The sequence below is a fragment of the Venustampulla echinocandica genome, assembly GCF_003357145.1.
Source record: "Venustampulla echinocandica strain BP 5553 chromosome Unknown scaffold_6, whole genome shotgun sequence".
In the NCBI taxonomy this organism is placed as follows: Eukaryota; Fungi; Ascomycota; class Leotiomycetes; order Helotiales; family Pleuroascaceae; genus Venustampulla; species Venustampulla echinocandica.
The window spans coordinates 101,646-120,167 of NW_022474211.1; the positions used below are offsets into that span (position 1 = coordinate 101,646).

Consider the following 18,522-nt stretch of genomic DNA (forward strand, 5'->3'; position numbering starts at 1 on the left):
AAATGGAGTGAGATTTGAGAGGGAATACCACATAAAATTTGAGAGCGTTGAGGTTATCCTGGACTTTCTCTCCTTTAGTGATAAGTTGGTAGTCCAAAGAGCATTCAAGCTGCGGACGTCGTTGGGATCGAGATAAATTACTATTAGATTCACTTTTCGTCCCTTGAGCGAGGATGTACTTAGGGTGCAGCATGGGGCCCCATGGGGTGGGTTTTGAGATTTCAACCCACCCATGGGGTGGGGCGTACTTTTACGACCCAGCCTATGGGCGCCCCATGGGGGTGGCTTATGGGGCAACGGGTGCCCATGGGGCATGTGAGTTATCATGTGATCTCTTATATAATAATAAATAGCGATTTATTCTAGAAAAAGAAATCTATAAACTCTTTATATATATTTTCAATATAAAGAATAGAGTAAGATATAAATAATATTATTAATAATTAAATCAATAGAGTTATAAATTAAATTATTAAATTATTAAATTATTATTAAATTATTAATTAAATTATTAATTCATTGATTCATTGATTCATTGATTCATAGCCCTTAACTACTATGACTACTGCAACTGCCAGATGGGTATATTGCTCTGTCCATAACGCCGTAAAAAGTCAAGTAAAAACAATTACAGCCCATGCTAAATACCTGGCACCTCAGATCCTGTCATAAGCATCCGCAACTGACGCAGGAGTTTCATATCTTTCTGCATAATTGTTACACGCTTTCCATGAATCGCCAGGAGGTTTGCCACTAGTAAAGTTAGTAGAGGGTTAGTAGACAGCTAAGATGTACTTACTTTCGAATTCCTTGGTAAGAAAAGCTTCAGCTGCCGATTGAATAGCTTCTAGAGCACTAGCTTGGAATCTTATGAAATGATGTTGCAGATCACCGCGTGTGATTTCACGGACTAGACGAACAAATGGTGCTTTGGGGAGAAGCATTAGTTCGGATTTCTGGTAGTAGCGAATTTCACGAAGTGCAAGAGCTATAAATATCAGCAAATTGTACAAGGTTAGTAGAAGGTTAGTAGACTTACTTCCAGGCCTTACACGGCGGAGTTGTGCATTGGGATTTTTATCCTTGGTAGGGTGGGCCTTATAGATTGGCGTTCGCAGGTTTTCAGTTTTCTTCTTCTTGCCCTTTACTGGCTTCTTTCCACGAGCAGGCTTGGGGCGGCGGGGTGCTTTGGTAGGAGCTTTTCGCGGTGCTTTTTTTGCTCCTTTACGGACTCCCTTTTTCTTCCCTGCCAGGGCACTAGCCAAAGGTCCTTGTCCAGGGACGAATCCAGCATCTGGTCCAAGGTCATCATCGCCATTTTCCTCCCCGACCTGGTCAGCACCGAAATCAGACTCAAAGTCAGACTATTACAATTTAGCATATAATAAGGTTAGTAGAGGGTTAGTAGACTTACCATAGCAGAAGGTATAGCAGCAGGCTAGGCGAAAACTTGAAAGTGAGCTTTGTTTTTATTTTCAGACGCGACGCGACGCGACAAAGTAGCTAGGCAAGTGAAGTTAGTATTCTATACCTAAAATAATAGTAGGTAGGGGCTATAGGGGCTTACCAGCTTAGTTAGGTTAGTTGACCGATAAATAGAAGGTAAGGTTGTAAAAGGTGGGAGAAATTTACTTTATGCTGACTGGCTGCCTGAGCTCGCTTAATCGGCTCACCGCCCAAACGCGCTTAGCTTAATTTCTTCAACCTCTCCAGCTTTCGAACTTTTAAACCTTACACCTCCGCCCCACAACACTCTACCTTAGACCCTGCACCTTGCAACTTGGGCTTCTACCAATAAAATGCCTCCAAAGCGCTCTGCAACGGCAGCTGGTCTAAATGACCAATCACGCTCTGCAGTAAGTAGCTCTGGTGCCTACTAACCTGTCTACTAACCTGTCTACTAGCCTCCTCCACCTATGCCCTCGACCCCGCCAGGCGGCCTGTCTACGAACCATAACACCGTCAAGGTGCGTGCCCGTCAGCAAATGCTGAAGGCAGACCCGGGAAAATGGCAGCGCGAAAAGGCCCGGGAACGTGATAGGGCAGCAAAAAGCTATGCAGTTAGAAAGTTAAAGCGCACTGATGGATATAAGAACTCGGATCAGACACAGCAGCAAGCACTTATTACACGTGCGGAAGCTGATGTTATGGCTGGCCGGATTAGAGATAAAGTCGATTATGATTCAGTGGTTCAGGCGCAGAAAGATCTACTGGCTGAGAATTGGGACGATATCGAGGATGAGGATGAGGAGCTCACAAGGGCAGATGATTTGGCCAATAACGAGGTCATTCCTGTTCTTGCAAATAGTAAAATTCAGGACCAACTCCGGCTAGTAAGTTTATTCTTGACTAATATTTTACCGAATATAACTAATATTTGAATAGAAGGCTATGTTATTTGGATACGATCTCTGGAAAAGCCACTGGATTAGCACCTATGCCAGTCTTCGTGAAAAATTACACCGACTCTCTCGACGTGGCTATTATGAGATTAATGCGGCGTCTTACAAAGCAACTACTGCTCGGTAAGTTTTTCTATATAAGGTTAGTAGACGTCTACTAACCCTTGCAAGGCACCAACCATTTGTTCAACTTGCCCCCACAGATTACTTTGAGCCATCCGAGATTGCAATGTGGAGCAGTATGCAGTCATGGAACAGAAAAGAATGGGTTGAATTGCCTGGCCCTGCGCGTTGGTGGAATGGAACTGATGATATAGCTTGTGGGTTTGTTGGATCCAAGGATGCACAAATCTGTGCAAATGCTTTCCTACTTGCATTTGTTCCAGAGCGGTTTAAAGTAACTGCGGCACAGCTGTTTTTTCACCCTTCTACTATTGTTAATAGCGATAGTTTCTCGGTGGATATTTCTTCAGAACTCCTAGCAGTACTGGTTTAGATAATTAAGTAGAGCAGATACAAATAACTCTTACTAAGTCTTATATAGTTGTATATTGTGAATAAAGTATAAAGTAGTATAATATATTTATGTAACTAATTCTACTTAAAGAATAGTTTTAACCTTTTTTATTTTAGTAAGCTTAGCTAGTCTGTACTACTGTATGTAGTACGTAATAGATATCAGTACATATTAAGATTCGAAGTCCCTATTATTATCTTTTCTAAGTTCTAACTCTTGATTCCAAAATCGAAACTTATATCTCCCCGACAATTACAAGTCTACTCTTTGTTACTAATACAATGAACGCTTCCCAAGAACCCAATTTCGGCAGTGATTCCCAGTTTATGGATGAGCTTGTATTATCGTCGTCTGCCTTCCAGTCATCCCCCCCCAGAGTCTATAATACATCGGATATCAATCAAGAATCCGTATTACAACGTATTGGAAAGTATCAGCAGTTCTACCAATGGTCAGTAGCCCAGAAGCACGAGTTCGAGTTATGGTGGTCCGGGACTTCCTGGTACGCTGCTAATAATGCACTACCTCGCCCAGCTTCACTTAAGTGGGAAGGATCGCGGACTTCAACAAGCTGGTCAAACTATGCCCAGGGCGCACATATTCGAGATGGGAAGCCTGCGGTAGTATGTCTCTCTTGTCAAGAGGTTTTATCACATCCGAATTCGAAGAGTATATCAACAGGGACGAAGGCATTGATTGCACACACCCGGTCAGACAAGTGCAAGAAGGCTCTTACTCGCAATAATGGTACAATATATCGTCAGTCGACTATATATGAATCACATAGACAAGTGGTATGTTACATATAGTAAGAGGGTTAGTAGACTCTACTAACTTATTCAATAGGCTGTTTCCACACCTCGTTACGATGATATGACCTCGACTGGATTCGTTGTTCGATTTATCCTCTCACTCCACCTCTCTTTTCGTACAGTCGAAAATGAAAAGTTTCGCGAACTAGTTCAGCATCTATGTCCAGGGGAAGCTATGGTATCTGCGTCTACGATTCAGCGGCGGATTATGGATAAAGTACACCAACTAGGTCCAGCTGCATTGAAGAATCGAGTACCAAATGCATCGGTTGCAATTACACTAGATTGCTGGACTAGTCCAACTAATATTGCCTTTATGGCAGTTAACGTTCACTATATCGATTCGTCTTGGAATTTTATCACGGAGCTTATAGGGTTCGAACCATTGACTTCTACACATTCCGGGCTTGATCTTGCAGAAGTTCTATTCAATGTACTAGAGCAGTTTGGGATACGGGAGTTAGTACGAACTATTACTGCAGATAATGCAAGTAATAACAAAACACTTGTTGCTGAGATGAACGAGCTTCTTACCAAAGCTAGAACTTCGAAGCTTACAGTAGCTGGCCGCTCTATGTTCCCGCAGCAGATTGTTAGTGTTCCTTGTCTTTCTCATATCTTTCAATTAGTCCTGCAGGCGATCCTTGGGGGTATCCGGGTAAACCCGACCAACGACGAGCTCAAACAGAATTGGCATACTATAGATGAGGAGGAGTTTCAGTCCGAACAAGGGTCCCAGGGGCTGCCGTTTACTCTGGCAAAGGTATGTACTATGTCTACTAACCCTCTACTAACCTTTAACTAAATTTACCAGGTTCGAAAACTAAGCATATATATCAATTCAAGTCCACAACGCCGGATTACATTCGATAATATACAGCGATCGCTTGCAAGGAATAATAAACCACCTCTTCGGCTTATTCAAGATGTTAAGACTCGGTGGAATTCGACATGTTTAATGTTAATCCGCGCAACGAAATTACGCTTGTCGATTGACGAGTATACACGCCGGGGTACACCATCTATGTTTCGTCTTACTGAACATGAGTGGAAGCAGGTCGAGTATCTTATTGATCTTACAAAACCATTTGTACTTTTAACAGACCAGATCGGACAGTCGAAAGGGATTTCAATTGGCGCAGTATATACGTTCTATGATATAGCGTTTACACATATCGAACAAATGACTGCACAGCTCGAAGTCAAGGTTGGGCGAAGGCATGGACCACAGATAAAGTGGATACAGGAGTTACTAGTAGGGCTAGGCGCTGCACAGGAAAAGCTCCGAAAGTATTACACTGAAACATACAAAGACCTTGGATCGCTTTACGCCTTTGCAATGATATTAACACCTGGATTTAAAACATCATCGTTTCAAACAGATAGTGGGCTTTCTTCTACTGAGTTTGGTACTGACTGGGAATACGAATATACCTCGCAGCTAACCTCTATATATACTAAGAAATATCAGAAAAAGGGGGACTCTGTACATAAACGTCAGAAGCCGGCCCGTGCTCGTCACGACTTACACTTGATTCTTAGCTCGACTTGGGGCAGGAATTGGCTAGGTACAAATACTGATAATGACGAGTCAGAATTGGAGAGGTACCTTCGGGAATGTAAGTGCTCCGCTCTACTAATCTTCTACTAACCTTCTACTAACCTTTTTTTGATTCTAGCTCCAAAACTGCCAAGTGATAGTAGGACCGATCTAGAGTGGTGGAAGGACCAAGAGGCCGAGCTACCCGCATTAGCTGCTTTTGCACGAGATATTTTGGCCACTCCAGCTGCAGCTGTTAGTGTTGAGCGCGTATTTAATGTTGCAAAGGATGTCTGCGATCCACGTCGAGCAAGGCTAGCTCCACTCACGATCCGAGCAATTATGCTTGGACGCTCATATGATGAACTGCCAGCTAATGATGATATTGGAACGACTATGGTAGACGAGCTTACTCTCGAGGAGCAAGATCAAGAAATAAGTCGCCGTGAGGAGGAGTTCAAGGAAAGGTTAACGACAAGTTATATTAGCGACGAAGATGAGGCCGAAGTCGAAGCTTACGCTGCTAATTATGCAATAAGTCGTCGTATTAGCCCGAAAAAGATTGCTGGCGCTTCGCAATCTTTACATCAAGAAACCCCTCGTAGGATACGGCGGGAACGATATATTGCTGCCTTGGAAGCAGAGTCGAGTACTAGCCGCCGTCAAAGCCGGCAGGTATATGACCTTGAGAGCTCGCCTCCTCCAAGTTCTCCTACTCCATCTTCTAATCAGCTAGTAGGAGAAAAGGAAAGTGCGAGTATCCCTACTATAGGTTCAGATATCGACTTTGCAATACCACTTCCGCGTCAGAGACAGTCGACTACACCTACTCCAATAGAGTCATACTCTGCTAAACGTAAAGCAGACTCTCTTTCCAATACTACGACTCGACAAACCTCTCGAAAAAGGATTCCCAAACTTATATTTAGTCCTCAAAAATAGTAGTATAATATATAATAATATAATATTATACTACTTATATATATAAAGTGATTCTGTTGAAATTGTACTCTACTAACCTGTCTACTAACCTGACTTTAATTCTATATAAAGTTATGTATATATTAAAATTATGACAGTGTATTATAATTATGATAGTGTATAATTAAACCCATGGGGCCCCATGATTGGGGTATACTTTTCGTACGCCCCAGCCCCATGCCCCATGGGGCAGGAAACTCGACGCCCCACCCATGGGGGCGCCCCAGCCCATCTGGGGCGTGGGTAATGGGACCCCATGCTGCACCCTAGATGTACTCTACTCCTTAGGCTCTAATTTCAACGAAGCAACGACCAACTACTCGCGATATAGTCTCCATACCCGAGGCTCTTGTTCTGCTCCAATTTCGAGAAATACAGAGCAGAGTATTTCCCTAGCTATATCGATATAATCCTATCAATCAAAGATGGGTTAATCGGAAGTAGACGTAGACCATACAGAACGAAAAGTAGGGGACGAATAGGGCGTAGACTTGGGGCTTATATTCGTCGTAGGTCAAATGGATAAAGAGCTAAGCTCTCTATCTACTATAGATTATTAGTATTTGTACATAAGGTACCTATCTGCCGATTTTATATAATCCAGTTAATACCACAACAGTCAGTGAGTGAGTGCCGAGGTTGTCCCGAAGAAATCCCATGATACGTGACGTGCGGGCCCGTGCGGCCTAGAGCAGCGCTGCTCGCGGTGCTCAAGTGAGCACCGGTTTCTGTCCTAATCGCGAAGCAGTACACAGCATCACCGTGATACCCATCTGCCTCCGCAACCACCACCTCACATCTCCAATCCGTATCCATATATCCCCACCCTCCTCCCTCGCCACCGAGCTGTACCCATCATGGCAGACCGATTTCCGTCCCTCGAAGAGTTCGATTCTGGCGGTATGTGTGGCGCACCCTTATACCCAGGGGAACTACATTTCATCAACATCAACTTACTGGCCTGAGCAATCTTGCTAACACCACATCCAGCAGCACAACTCTCATCACAAGCTGGAACACCCGGCTTCGAGACAGCCAGCGGGGACGACTTCCTCAGCCGTGAGAAGGCACTGCTAGGTGATGACGCCGACCAATTCGCAACAGGCAACGACAACGCAGCCTTTGTTGAGGATGGCGACGATGATCTTCTAGGCGGCGGCGGTAGCAACGAGGAGGTCACGGAATTCGAGAGCTCTTATCCAGCTATTGATACGCGGAACGAGGTACGTACGGGGTTCTTTCCATATCCCACCATCCCCTATTACATTAGTAGCAGCGCCACTAACACAGCAAACAAACAGAACGTAGCCCCAGGAGGAACCATCACCGGCACACCCGCGCCCTTCCAATCATCCTACCAAGCCCCATACGCCGAAGAGGAAGAAGAGCCCGAAGTAATCAAACAATGGCGCGAACGCCGCGACCTGCAACTGCAATCCCGCGAGGAGAAGTCGGAAGAGCGCAAGGCTGAAACCATCAAGGCCGCGCAGCAAAACATCGATGACTTCTACGAGAACTACAATTCGAAGAAGGAGAAGATGATTGCGCAGACGAGACGCGAGGCTGAGGAGTTCTTGGAGAGCAGGGAGGATACGTCTGCCGGTGGAACTAGCTGGGAGCGGATCGCGAAGCTGGTCGATTTGAGTGGGAAGGGTGCTAGGGGTGGAGCGAGCGGAACTGGGAAGGAGAAGTTTAGGGAGCTGTTGATTAGTCTGAAGAAGGATGAGAAGGCTCCTGGTGTTACGGGCTACTAGGTTAATTTGAGACGTGTAGAGAGAGGACCTATGGAGAAACTTGTAAGATCTTAGTGCATGGATGGTTTGTCTTTCATCGCGAGGCCAGCCTTTTTTGGTGGATATGGGCGAATGGGGGCGTTGAAAATACATGACAGAGACCATGTCGGCTTCCTTCACGAAGGAAGTTGATAACTTTGTGTGAATGCAATGCTTTTGCTAATAAATAACTAACTCGCTGCGCTTCCCACTCGATACCTATGCAGTGCAATGCTATTCATTTCGTTGCCATCAAATCATCATGTCCATAATCACTCCCGCATATAGCGTAACTGTGAAATTGATTACTCTGGATCGTCAGAATACTTTGAAAGAGCTGCTTGTTCAGCAGCTTGCTCTTGTTGAGCTGCCTTTTCCTGCTCCTCGAACTCCTTTAGCGCCTTCTGCCCTTCCTCCGTCGTAGCGTCAATGATCTGCTCTTCAACAGATAGCATACCGCCCTATAACATGTTAACAACCGACATATATCACGTCAAAGGACTTTACAACTCACCTCGCTCAGTTGGGCCACGATCTCCTCAGCTTCCTCTACACTCATCTTCCCTAATACTTTATTGACCTCATCTAAGCTTCCGCTCTCCAATGCCCGTTGGAGCCCAGGTGGGAAAGCGTTAAACAACTCTTTCGCCTTAATCTCTGCCGGGTCCGAGCTGTTCTCAGGGGGGATCTGGATGTTGATCGTGGTATTAGGGTCAACAGCATGCAGCTGGATCTGCTCCACACCACCAGTGCCTTCTGCCTCCTCTTGGGCTCTCTGTTTTTCGATTTCTTTCGCTCTTGATTTGATCCGTGCAAAGGTGGAGTTAACATCATCGAAGAAGACCTTTTGAGCCTGGTGGCCAGGAGTGGTGATGCGCTTGAAGAACATCCTAACGCCATCTCGACCTAGTGCTCTGCAGTATTGGAGAAGAAGGGCTTGATGTACACATTGCCGCGCAAGTTCATACGCACCATCAATCGCAGAGTTGAAGGCCAGGACTAGAAGTCCATCTGTCTCCTTCTCCGCTACTACCTCGGGATGCTGGGAAATAAATTCTAAGCATGTCCGATAATCCCCTGCCTTGATTGATGCGAACTTCTTGCCTAGCTCTGAAGCCTCCACTTCGTCCTCATCGTCATCATCGCCGCCCATAGGCTCATCAGCGTCGGCATCCGCGCCAGAGGATTGTTGGCCGTCGGATTTCTTGGTTAGGAGTGGCTTGCCAAGCGCCTGGGGGTTCAGTACTTCCACTGTTTGGGCTTTCTGCGTCGACTTCTTGGCTTCCCCAGTAGACTTATCCTCTGCTTTGCCTTTGGTGACATGAGAGCTGTCAAAGCCTGTATGTATGTTCTCACTGGTAATCTTTCTGCCTTCCTCTTTCTCTAAGCTGTCCAACTCTTCCAGCAGCTGCCTTTGTAAATCTTCAACCTTGGCCTTATGAGACTTGACATCCTCGACATAAGCCGCAAATCTGTTTTCAGGCTTGTCCTCGTCAACCTTGGCCTTCACTTGGTCAACTAATGCGGCCATCATTTTGGAATATGTTGGTTGCTCTTTCTCCTGTGTATGCACTCCAGCCGGGGGCGGCGGGGGAGCCTCATTCGGGGAATCTCCAGCCGTCTCCATAATGGCCATGAACATGAGTTCATCCGGGCTGCGTTTGTCTGCATCGGCGCTATGAGACTCGAGGGCGGCCAGGAGAGCGTTGATGCGTTTGAGCAGGCCATCGTTGACCACGCGCTCATACTTGTACGTCTCGATTTTATTTTTTCGCTCGAAGCGCTGCTGATGGATTTGATTTTGTTTGGCGCGAATGAAGGAGCGTTTATCGACGTTGGGGTGGACTTCGACGTCCGAGTCGTCGCTCAACTCGAGCGCATCCTGGGGTGGTCAGCCTCGAGATTCAGCCTGGTGGGCTTGAAGGTGAACTGGGGGGAGGTGGGGGAATAATGATGTTCAGGTACATGGCATGCCTGAGATTAAGTGGGAGTGTACTTACCCATTTACTGTAATCCACAGGCATTTTGAATACTGCTGGTTTCTTCCCGTGCAATTCCTGGGAGATACTGTGTTGTTGTGCTGAGAGAATGGGATGTTGTTGCGGTCGAGTCTCCAAGTTCTTGTTCTTGTTCTTGTCGCTCGAATGTTCGATGAGCTGCGGCCTCCGTACAGGCTCGGCAAGCACCTTGCTCCGAAATTTAGCCGGCACCCACATGTCCGCAGCCCCCGATGACGGAAGGCCGAAGCTAATAAGACCGTCGACAACAGCACGGAGACTTCTTACCTCCGAACGACTAGATGATCATTTCTTTTATGATACAACAACACCACCACAACCGCCTATCTACGTTCGCACGCAACGAATACGAGACCATGGGACTTCACAGGAGCCGCTATTTGAATGTCATTCGCCCCGTATTCTGGTGATTCTGGTGGCCCCGATATAATTCGACTTCTATTCGCCAACGCTTGTCGCGATGCGCGCTGCTGTTGTACTCCGAGGTCATGGCTGGCGTGCGTCGGCCATCGACATAGCTTCTTCGAGACAATTCACATCCACAAGCAAGACACCTACAGCCATTGCTAGTCGGTTGCCCAGAAAGCACAATCCTGGCTTCAATCTCCCTTTCCAGGCCCCGGCCGCGCCCTCGCTATTCCAGTGTAGATCCAAGTCCAGCCTGCAATCGCCCGTCGCGGAGCTTGTCCGACGGCCTCGGACTGGCCTCTCATCGCCATGGAGGTCTCCCACTTCTCAATTGCGGTCGTTTACAAACCAACCTGCTCTGCGGGAAGCGCCGAAGGACACAGACAGGCAGGACGTGATAGAAAAAGAGAAGGCGAGAAGGGAAGAGGAGGCGGAAGATCTCATCGATGAGCAAGGCGGGTTCCAGAGGAGTGAAAAGGCTGCCAAGGCAGCGCAGATCAACCTGAGCGCGCGTTTGTCGAGTCCAAAACCGCAGGGGAATACAGCAGGGTTCAAGGAGATATGGAGGTTGATCAAGATTGCAAAGCCAGAGAGTAAATGGCTGGCTCTTGCGTTTGCATTGTTGCTAATATCGTCCTCTATCACCATGTCGATACCATTCTCCATCGGAAAAATATTGGACCTTGCGACCAAGGATGCATCTGAAGGGAACAGGCTATTCGGTCTTGATCTTACACAGTTTTATTTTGCCCTCGGAGCTGTCTTGACTATTGGAGCCGCTGCCAATTATGGGCGAATCATTGTCCTACGAATCGTCGGGGAAAGAATAGTTGCCAGGCTTCGGTCGCAGCTGTATAGGCGGACATTTGTCCAGAACGCTGAATTTTTTGATGCAAATAGGGTTGGAGACCTGCTCTCCCGTCTCAGTTCCGACACAGTCATTGTTGGTAAGAGCATTACACAGAATCTATCCGACGGGCTAAGAGCGCTTGTCAGTGGTGGAGCTGGATTTGCGGCCATGGCCTGGGTTAGCTTGAAGCTAACAAGCATTTTGTGCTTGATGTTTCCTCCAGTAGCCATCGGCGCGTTCTTCTATGGAAGAATGATTCGGAATCTCAGCAGAAAGATCCAACGGAATCTCGGAACGTTGACTAAGATTGCAGAAGAAAGGCTTGGTAACGTCCGGACCAGTCAAGCATTTGCTGGAGAAGCCCAGGAAGTTGGACGGTACAACCATCAGATCAAGAAGATCTTCGCACTGGGCAAAAAAGAGGCACTTATCAGCGCCACTTTCTTCAGTTCATCTGGCTTCTTCGGAAATATGACCATCTTGGCTCTTCTATACTCTGGCGGGTCGATGGTCAAGAATGGACTCATCAGCATTGGAGACCTAACGTCGTTCTTGATGTATACCGCCTATGCAGGATCAAGCTTGTTCGGTCTTTCGAGCTTCTACTCAGAGCTAATGAAAGGGGTTGGTGCCGCCAGTCGGTTGTTCGAATTACAAGACCGGAAGCCTACGATTCCTGCTACCGTTGGCACCAAGGTTAAATCTGCTCGAGGGCCGATTAGGTTTGAGAACCTCCATTTCGCATACCCCACCAGACCAGCAGTCAACGTATTTGAGGGTCTCGATTTTGAGATCCCATCGGGGACCAATGTTGCAATCGTTGGTCCCAGCGGCGGTGGCAAATCAACCATCGCATCTCTCCTTTTAAGATTTTACGACCCAACGCAAGGCAAGATATACATTAATGGGCAAGATATTTCAACCATGAATGGCAAATCTCTCCGTCGCCGAATAGGGCTAGTTGGTCAGGAACCAGTCCTGTTCTCAGGCTCAGTTGCGGAAAATATCGCATACGGCAAACCTCACGCCTCCCGAGCCGAAATCACTGCTGCGGCAAAGAAAGCAAATTGCGGATTTATTAGCGACTTCCCGGATGGACTGGATACGTCTGTTGGCCCTCGAGGCGCCCAGCTATCTGGCGGACAGAAGCAAAGAATCGCAATTGCGAGAGCGCTGCTCAAAAACCCAGACATTTTGATTCTGGACGAAGCAACTTCAGCGTTGGATGCTGAATCCGAGACACTCGTCAACGCCGCGCTAGCAGCATTGCTAAAGGGCCAAAATACCACTATTTCCATTGCCCATCGATTATCTACCATCAAGAGATCCGACCATATCATCGTTTTCTCAAACGACGGCAAGGTCGCCGAGACCGGCACCTATACCGCATTATCGCAGAACCCGGAATCGGCATTCTCGCAATTGATGGAATGGCAGATGACTGGTGGTGACTTGGTAGACAAGCGACAAGTGGAAACCAAAGGTCAGCTCACCGAGACGGAACGAATCGAGCAGGACTTAGCCATCATGAGTGAAGAGCAGGATGACGATATTGACGAGAACGGAGATGATGTTGAGGAGGCGTTGAGGGAGCTCGAAGAAGAGCAGACAAAAGCTGAAGCCGTGATAGAAAAGACCGGGGATCAGGTTAAATAAATGGATGCGGAGTTGTTGTGAGTTGGTTTTGAATATCGGAGGGCTTGGCAGGTGGATTGATAGATACCTGTCACGCCGCGGCGCAGCTTTTTGGCCTTTTATCCTTGATCGGCATGTCGATACCAAAAATAGGATGCTGTGTATTATGTTGAATAATCCCCGAATTGGCGTACTGCGAGGGAAGGCTAAGAAAGATGTGTATATAATACTCCGCTCGATAGATGCAGGTAACTAAAAAAAAGCTGTTCACATATTAGTAACCTGTAAACGCCTCTATTCGGGCATGTGGTCATGAAAAAAATACATGGTTGCCCTAACCTGTTGTGTTGCTCCTCTTAAGGAAGAAATGTACAGTAGCATCGTTCTTATTTTTATTTATTTATACTCATTATTCTAGGGGGATCCCATTGCTATTAATCGTGTAATATATATTTGAGATCCAACGAGACTGGAAATTCTACTATCAGGATAATCCCCTGTCCGCAAGGGGATAAATATAAATAAAGTCAGTAGAGCAGGTATGTACTCGTACCGCCCATATTATTCGTTTTAGCAAGGGTGTTGAATGGTCTTGCAAAATTGTAGCTGCGATATGTAGGTTGGCTAATGAGGTTTACGTGAATAGCTGTATAGTATGAAATATACAGACAAGAGTAGGTAGATAGATCGTGAGCGCGGGATCTATAAATCGCTCTAGGATTTACCTTTGATTAGCAACAAGGAAGAGAATAGAGAAGCATTCATCAGCTAGAGATAACTTGTAGTTGTTTTTCACAACTAAACTGCCAACTTAGATAGTTATAGAGAGAACTAGGAAATGGACGGCTCTAGATAAACAACGCAGAATAGGTATCTCGATCTAACCAACCAACCAACCCTCCAACCAACCGACACAACAATGCAATGCAAAATAGGATCAACCACTCCGCCATTGAGACTCGCAGCGGCAAAAAAACGTCCATCTATACAAACTTCACCTCCCCAAACAAGCCCGCCCGAACCTGGACCAGCGCTGCTAGCTCAAGGAGAAACTCTTGCAGCACTAGGACATTGGTTAATACATGGCTGACTGTAACTGTCTTTTGCTCCTCATATTTCTCGTCACCGCCCATATTATCACCAGAGACGCTCGGCTCATCAGCGCTACCTTGGGCACTCGCATCCGCGTCGATGTCACCGCGCCTTAAATTAGGAAATGGAACAGGCGCCACCTCGCCTTTAGCAGGCGGTAATCCCACTTTCCTTACAAGGATGCTTTGGTCTATAGCTGCGAACGCTGCTGCCTGACTGGCGGGTACCTCGTGGCCTCTCGAGGAATCACGCAAAGGGCTGGAGGAGAAAGCGCGCGAGCTATCACGAGAAGGCGTTTCCCTGCCCATAGGGAATTGCGGAGGGGCAGCTGGGTTTCGTGAGCTTGTAGGAGTTGCCAGGCCATAGCCGCCGCTAAGAGCATTGCTATTACTACGTGGCTGGTCCTGACTTCGGCGGCCACGGGGGGAGTTGGAACGAGATGGAGTGGCGAGTTCCGGGAATATTCGTTGGGCGAGGGTATCGAAGCCTGATTTCCGCGGGGGTGAAACGGAGCGGGAGGGCGATTCGAAACTGGAGCGCGGGGGGTGACGAACTGGGATAGGTGTTGAGGTTGCTGATGATGCCGCTTGGAAGGCTTCGCGGCGTTGTTGAAGGAGCTCCTCGAAACGTGGTATTTCGAAACGGTAGGTTGATACTTGGTCGGTTAGAGTTTCTAATTGTGTGATGAAGGCGGGGAAGTTTGACTCGGTCCACAAGGGCGTTCGTCGCATCTTCTTTAGAGCCCGAATTTGAGCTTTCTCTTGGATTTCGATGGGATCGCCTGAATCGATGAAGTGAGGGTCCTCTAAAATGTCTTCGTCTTCTTCATAGACGTATTTCGACGGATCCGGGAGCAGCCAACCATCTATGCGCATAAACCCGCAAGTAGCCAAATCAACGATGGCTGCTGTGAGTGATAAATTTGTTTCCACTGAGTTGGTGAAAAAGGTTGCCAATATCCCAAGCAGAGTCTTCAGCATTGGGTCTTCGGGCCTCAGCGTATGCGCCCGAATATCACGAGGAGCACCAGGAATAGACCCTTGCGTTCCCGGAGATTTCACAGCCCCCCCTGTGGATTTCGGTACTACCAGTGTTATCGAGCATGGATGACTTTCTAATACTGCCATGACATCCTTGATATGATTTTCGTAAATCTCATCAAAGTTATCGTCTCCTCCTAGACTTCCGGCTAAACCGAGTAGGAAGTCTATTTCCTTGTCGTGCGCGCCAATTGGCCTCTGTGGCCCTTCTGAGAGTACCTGGCTGGTCCACAAAAGAGTGGTCACAGCATACCGGTGATGCCGCCTCAGAATCACTGAAACTAGCTGTAGTGTGACGGATATAGTCTGATGACTTTCGGATTGAAGACTTGCTTGGATCAAATCAACAAGGTTGAAGAGCGCTGGTGTTGATGAAAACTCCTCTATCTGAGTAGCCATCATCGTTGCGAGATCCATCGACTTCCTCTTCCTAGCAGCGCTAACAGATGCACGAGATCCAGATGGCGCGGGAGTTACATCAGGCAAGGCAAGGAGATAGTGCAGAATAAGATGGATCATATCCGGATGGTCGAGAGATTCGAGTATTCGGCGGAGATACGTCAGAACAGCCACAGACGAACCACCGTCAACATCAGATGACTCGAGCAGGGAGGGATATCTAAAAATCTGTTAGCTCGAAAAGAAGAAGCAAATAGAGGTAAACTGACAATAATTGTTGGAGAAATATGATCTGAAAGTGCTCTAGAAGTGTTTGCTTAACTTCAACAGACTTGCAATGATTCAAAACATCCTGCCAAAACACCAAATGTGACAGAAACGTCTCCATATGGCCTTGAAATTCTAGCGAACCTGAGCTGACGATCTCGGATGTCGTCGCGGGGTGTTGGTAATCTGACAGTGCTAGAATAGGAGGTAATTCATCCGCAGGAAAGTCGATGACAAGCTTGCGACTTAACTGGCTGTATAAAGCCCCCAGCCCAGTTGCCATAAGGGTAGCAAGATCACTCTCAACTATCCACTGCTCCAAAGCCACGGAATTTGAGGCAGCTTCGATGATATAAAGGAGGCCAGTTCTCGCGAAGTCTCCAATCCGTCCTTCATGGTGTATATAATCTATCAGAAGGTAGAACAACGGGAAGTCCTCCTTGTGTGTCTTGCCCGTAAACTTCTCGTGGGCATCTTGGCTATCATCCGCGGTATCACTTCGCTGTTGTGCCGTGAACCAAGCAGGCAGAATCTCGGGATCAAGCCTGATCTTGGTAGTGATGTTGAAAGCTAGCTCCACGACTTCAACCTCCGTTTCTAACGTCAGGCGTATGCTATTCGCCCCAGTAATCCTGACCAACAAGTTCATCATATTACTTGAAAAGACTTCGTTCTCCACGAAATCCTCCTCCTCGCTATCGATCAATGTAGCGAAAAATGCCACCCCTTCTCGAATGATCCCTTCATTGTATGATGTCGTGGCGATCTTGCCTATTGGAATAAAAATCTGCTTCGAGGATGCAAATACAATGCATGGATGTGGTAACGGCCGTCTCGATTCATCGCTGAGGATTGTGGTGAGCTCCTGAAGGCTATCTCGTATGCTCTCGGAGGCTTCGTAATCTCTGGATAGATTTGACGCTCCACGCCATACTTGCTACAGTATACATTAGCAACGTCTTCCTAAGAATAATAACACATGCTGGAATTAGGAAATACATCCAACATACCAATAACTTGCTGTATTCCCGCTTGAAGCGTGCCAGACGCTTCTCCGGATTATGGGATGCAGCCTTGTTCCCCCCCGGGGCAAGGGAGGTGCCCGCTATTAAGCGTGACCACTGTATTTATTGTCAGCAAGACTAGATATACAACTGCTAAGATCCCAATTTCCTTACAAAGTCCATAGCTTGATGGTACTCATGTCCATCGTTTCTGAGGTCGCATTAATGTCATCTCGAACTCAAACGCGGAACGCGCTTGTAGATTATGAACAGGGGTGAACTTACAGCAACCTGCACGGGCCATGCTAAAGCCCGAGGCAAAGGAACCTCGTCTAACTCGTCTTCCCCTTTCCCCCCCTTTTTTTCACAGTGCAAGTGCCGAATTGAAACCCTAAACTGTGAAAATTCCCCGTTACAGTCTATTTGCATAAGTTATAACTCTTGAACGTATCATGAATTCAAATTATAAAACGTGAAATTTCCTCTACTCATCTTAGCTTATTTATTTTGATTCATACCGTTTTGCATTATTCTATTTTAATCCATTTCATAGTTATGTTGTTCTTGTTTATTACTGTCTTTTGCCCTTGTCAGCACCTTGATTGGCAAACTGATGCCCATGATAATTATTATGGTCAAAAACCGTGCTTTGCTATCGGAGAACTGGAAAGGAGATTTATCTTACAACTGTGGGGTTTACCTGTTATATCTCCCTCTCTAGGCTGCTAAAAGTTTGATGAGAAATACAAATGAAAGAGCTTTATATTGCAACACAATCTCTCTCTCGCTGCTAGCGTTTCTACAATACCCCACACAACTACTGATTAACGAGCCTTCTAAGGTTTAAGAGACTAACACTTGTTGGACCTTCACTTCCTTTTCTTATTGTACGAGTAGTATGCTCTCTCCTACCAACCACACCTCGATAAACTCGCAGCTATCTTGTATCAAAAAACGCTCGAGGTATCCCCGCCTAGTTATAATGTAGCGAGGTTTGTGTCTGGGATTCGGGATACTCTTTCGTTTAGCGACAAGAACTATCAGGACTTCACTTTTGGCAATTCACTTCGAACCCCACGACCACCATATCTTTAATAAATAGAAGCACAATATTTTAAATATCCTGAGCTTGACTTTTCCAACCTACGGTAATCACTTTGCTCTCTAGTCCCTATGCTTAAAAAATATTAGTTTAATTTACGCAATATATAATAAGCAAAATGTAATCAAACCACGCCTTTTGGTTTTGCTCTCTCACTATCGCTTAAAGATAATACGCGATATATATACCATAACAAGCAAAAAGGAAACAAAATAATGCTCTAATGGTCAAGCTGTCTCAGCTTTCGCGACCTCTAAGGAACCTGGTACTAACACTCGGCCAGGCTCCAAAGATAGGGATCCTGAAAACATCGTATGTTTACATCTGCCAACGCTCAGTGCACGGGGCCAACCAGGCGTATCATACAACGCCTAACGAACCTGAGGTTTTGCTTCAAATACTAGTTTAGAGTAGCTAAAGAGGAGTAGGCAAGGCAGTTATAGTAGAAGCTCAGCCTGGCCAACTGAGTGGAAGATATCTGTTTACACTGCAGTTTCTTGATCGGAGGAAGGTGAACCACACGAGTCCTTGGGTGATTCCAGTCTCGTGGCGGATCCCTCCAATGAGAAAAGATCTGTATAAGTCGGAGGAGCTAAGTTCACCACCAAATGTAATCTGTAAGTATTCCCTTCTCCTTAAAATAAGGTGAGGCAAGCTTGACCAAGAGCAAATTCATTTTTTGC

General features: G+C 46.5%; 7 protein-coding genes across 7 annotated transcripts; 4 read left to right on the plus strand and 3 right to left on the minus strand.

The window, feature by feature from the left end:
- Nucleotides 1-640: 640 nt before the first annotated feature.
- Nucleotides 641-1,417, minus strand: BP5553_07459 (uncharacterized protein; the record flags this gene model as incomplete). The annotated part of the gene is made up of 4 exons (XM_032016082.1): nt 641-753; nt 800-988; nt 1,040-1,364; nt 1,415-1,417. 4 exons carry the CDS (start codon nt 1,415-1,417, stop codon nt 641-643), a joined length of 630 nt encoding a protein of 209 aa, XP_031867313.1.
- A 382-nt stretch (nt 1,418-1,799) lies between these two features.
- BP5553_07460 (uncharacterized protein) lies at nt 1,800-2,898 on the plus strand (the record flags this gene model as incomplete). The annotated part of the gene is made up of 4 exons (XM_032016083.1): nt 1,800-1,856; nt 1,905-2,333; nt 2,386-2,525; nt 2,574-2,898. The coding sequence occupies 4 exons, from the start codon at nt 1,800-1,802 to the stop codon at nt 2,896-2,898; spliced, it is 951 nt and encodes a 316-aa protein (XP_031867314.1).
- A 302-nt stretch (nt 2,899-3,200) lies between these two features.
- Nucleotides 3,201-6,213, plus strand: BP5553_07461 (uncharacterized protein; the record flags this gene model as incomplete). The annotated part of the gene is made up of 4 exons (XM_032016084.1): nt 3,201-3,713; nt 3,766-4,494; nt 4,546-5,350; nt 5,411-6,213. The coding sequence occupies 4 exons, from the start codon at nt 3,201-3,203 to the stop codon at nt 6,211-6,213; spliced, it is 2,850 nt and encodes a 949-aa protein (XP_031867315.1).
- An 896-nt stretch (nt 6,214-7,109) lies between these two features.
- BP5553_07462 (Clathrin light chain) lies at nt 7,110-8,006 on the plus strand (the record flags this gene model as incomplete). The annotated part of the gene is made up of 3 exons (XM_032016085.1): nt 7,110-7,152; nt 7,243-7,475; nt 7,554-8,006. The coding sequence occupies 3 exons, from the start codon at nt 7,110-7,112 to the stop codon at nt 8,004-8,006; spliced, it is 729 nt and encodes a 242-aa protein (XP_031867316.1).
- Nucleotides 8,007-8,329: 323 nt separating this feature from the next.
- On the minus strand, nt 8,330-10,240 carry BP5553_07463 (Uncharacterized protein; the record flags this gene model as incomplete). The annotated part of the gene is made up of 3 exons (XM_032016086.1): nt 8,330-8,485; nt 8,539-9,906; nt 10,025-10,240. The coding sequence occupies 3 exons, from the start codon at nt 10,238-10,240 to the stop codon at nt 8,330-8,332; spliced, it is 1,740 nt and encodes a 579-aa protein (XP_031867317.1).
- Nucleotides 10,241-10,502: 262 nt separating this feature from the next.
- Nucleotides 10,503-12,956, plus strand: BP5553_07464 (putative multidrug resistance protein 2; the record flags this gene model as incomplete). The annotated part of the gene is made up of 1 exon (XM_032016087.1): nt 10,503-12,956. The coding sequence occupies one exon, from the start codon at nt 10,503-10,505 to the stop codon at nt 12,954-12,956; it is 2,454 nt and encodes an 817-aa protein (XP_031867318.1).
- Nucleotides 12,957-13,918: 962 nt separating this feature from the next.
- Nucleotides 13,919-16,920, minus strand: BP5553_07465 (Uncharacterized protein; the record flags this gene model as incomplete). Its single annotated transcript, XM_032016088.1, has 4 exons — nt 13,919-15,686; nt 15,736-16,670; nt 16,744-16,854; nt 16,912-16,920. The coding sequence occupies 4 exons, from the start codon at nt 16,918-16,920 to the stop codon at nt 13,919-13,921; spliced, it is 2,823 nt and encodes a 940-aa protein (XP_031867319.1).
- Nucleotides 16,921-18,522: the final 1,602 nt, after the last annotated feature.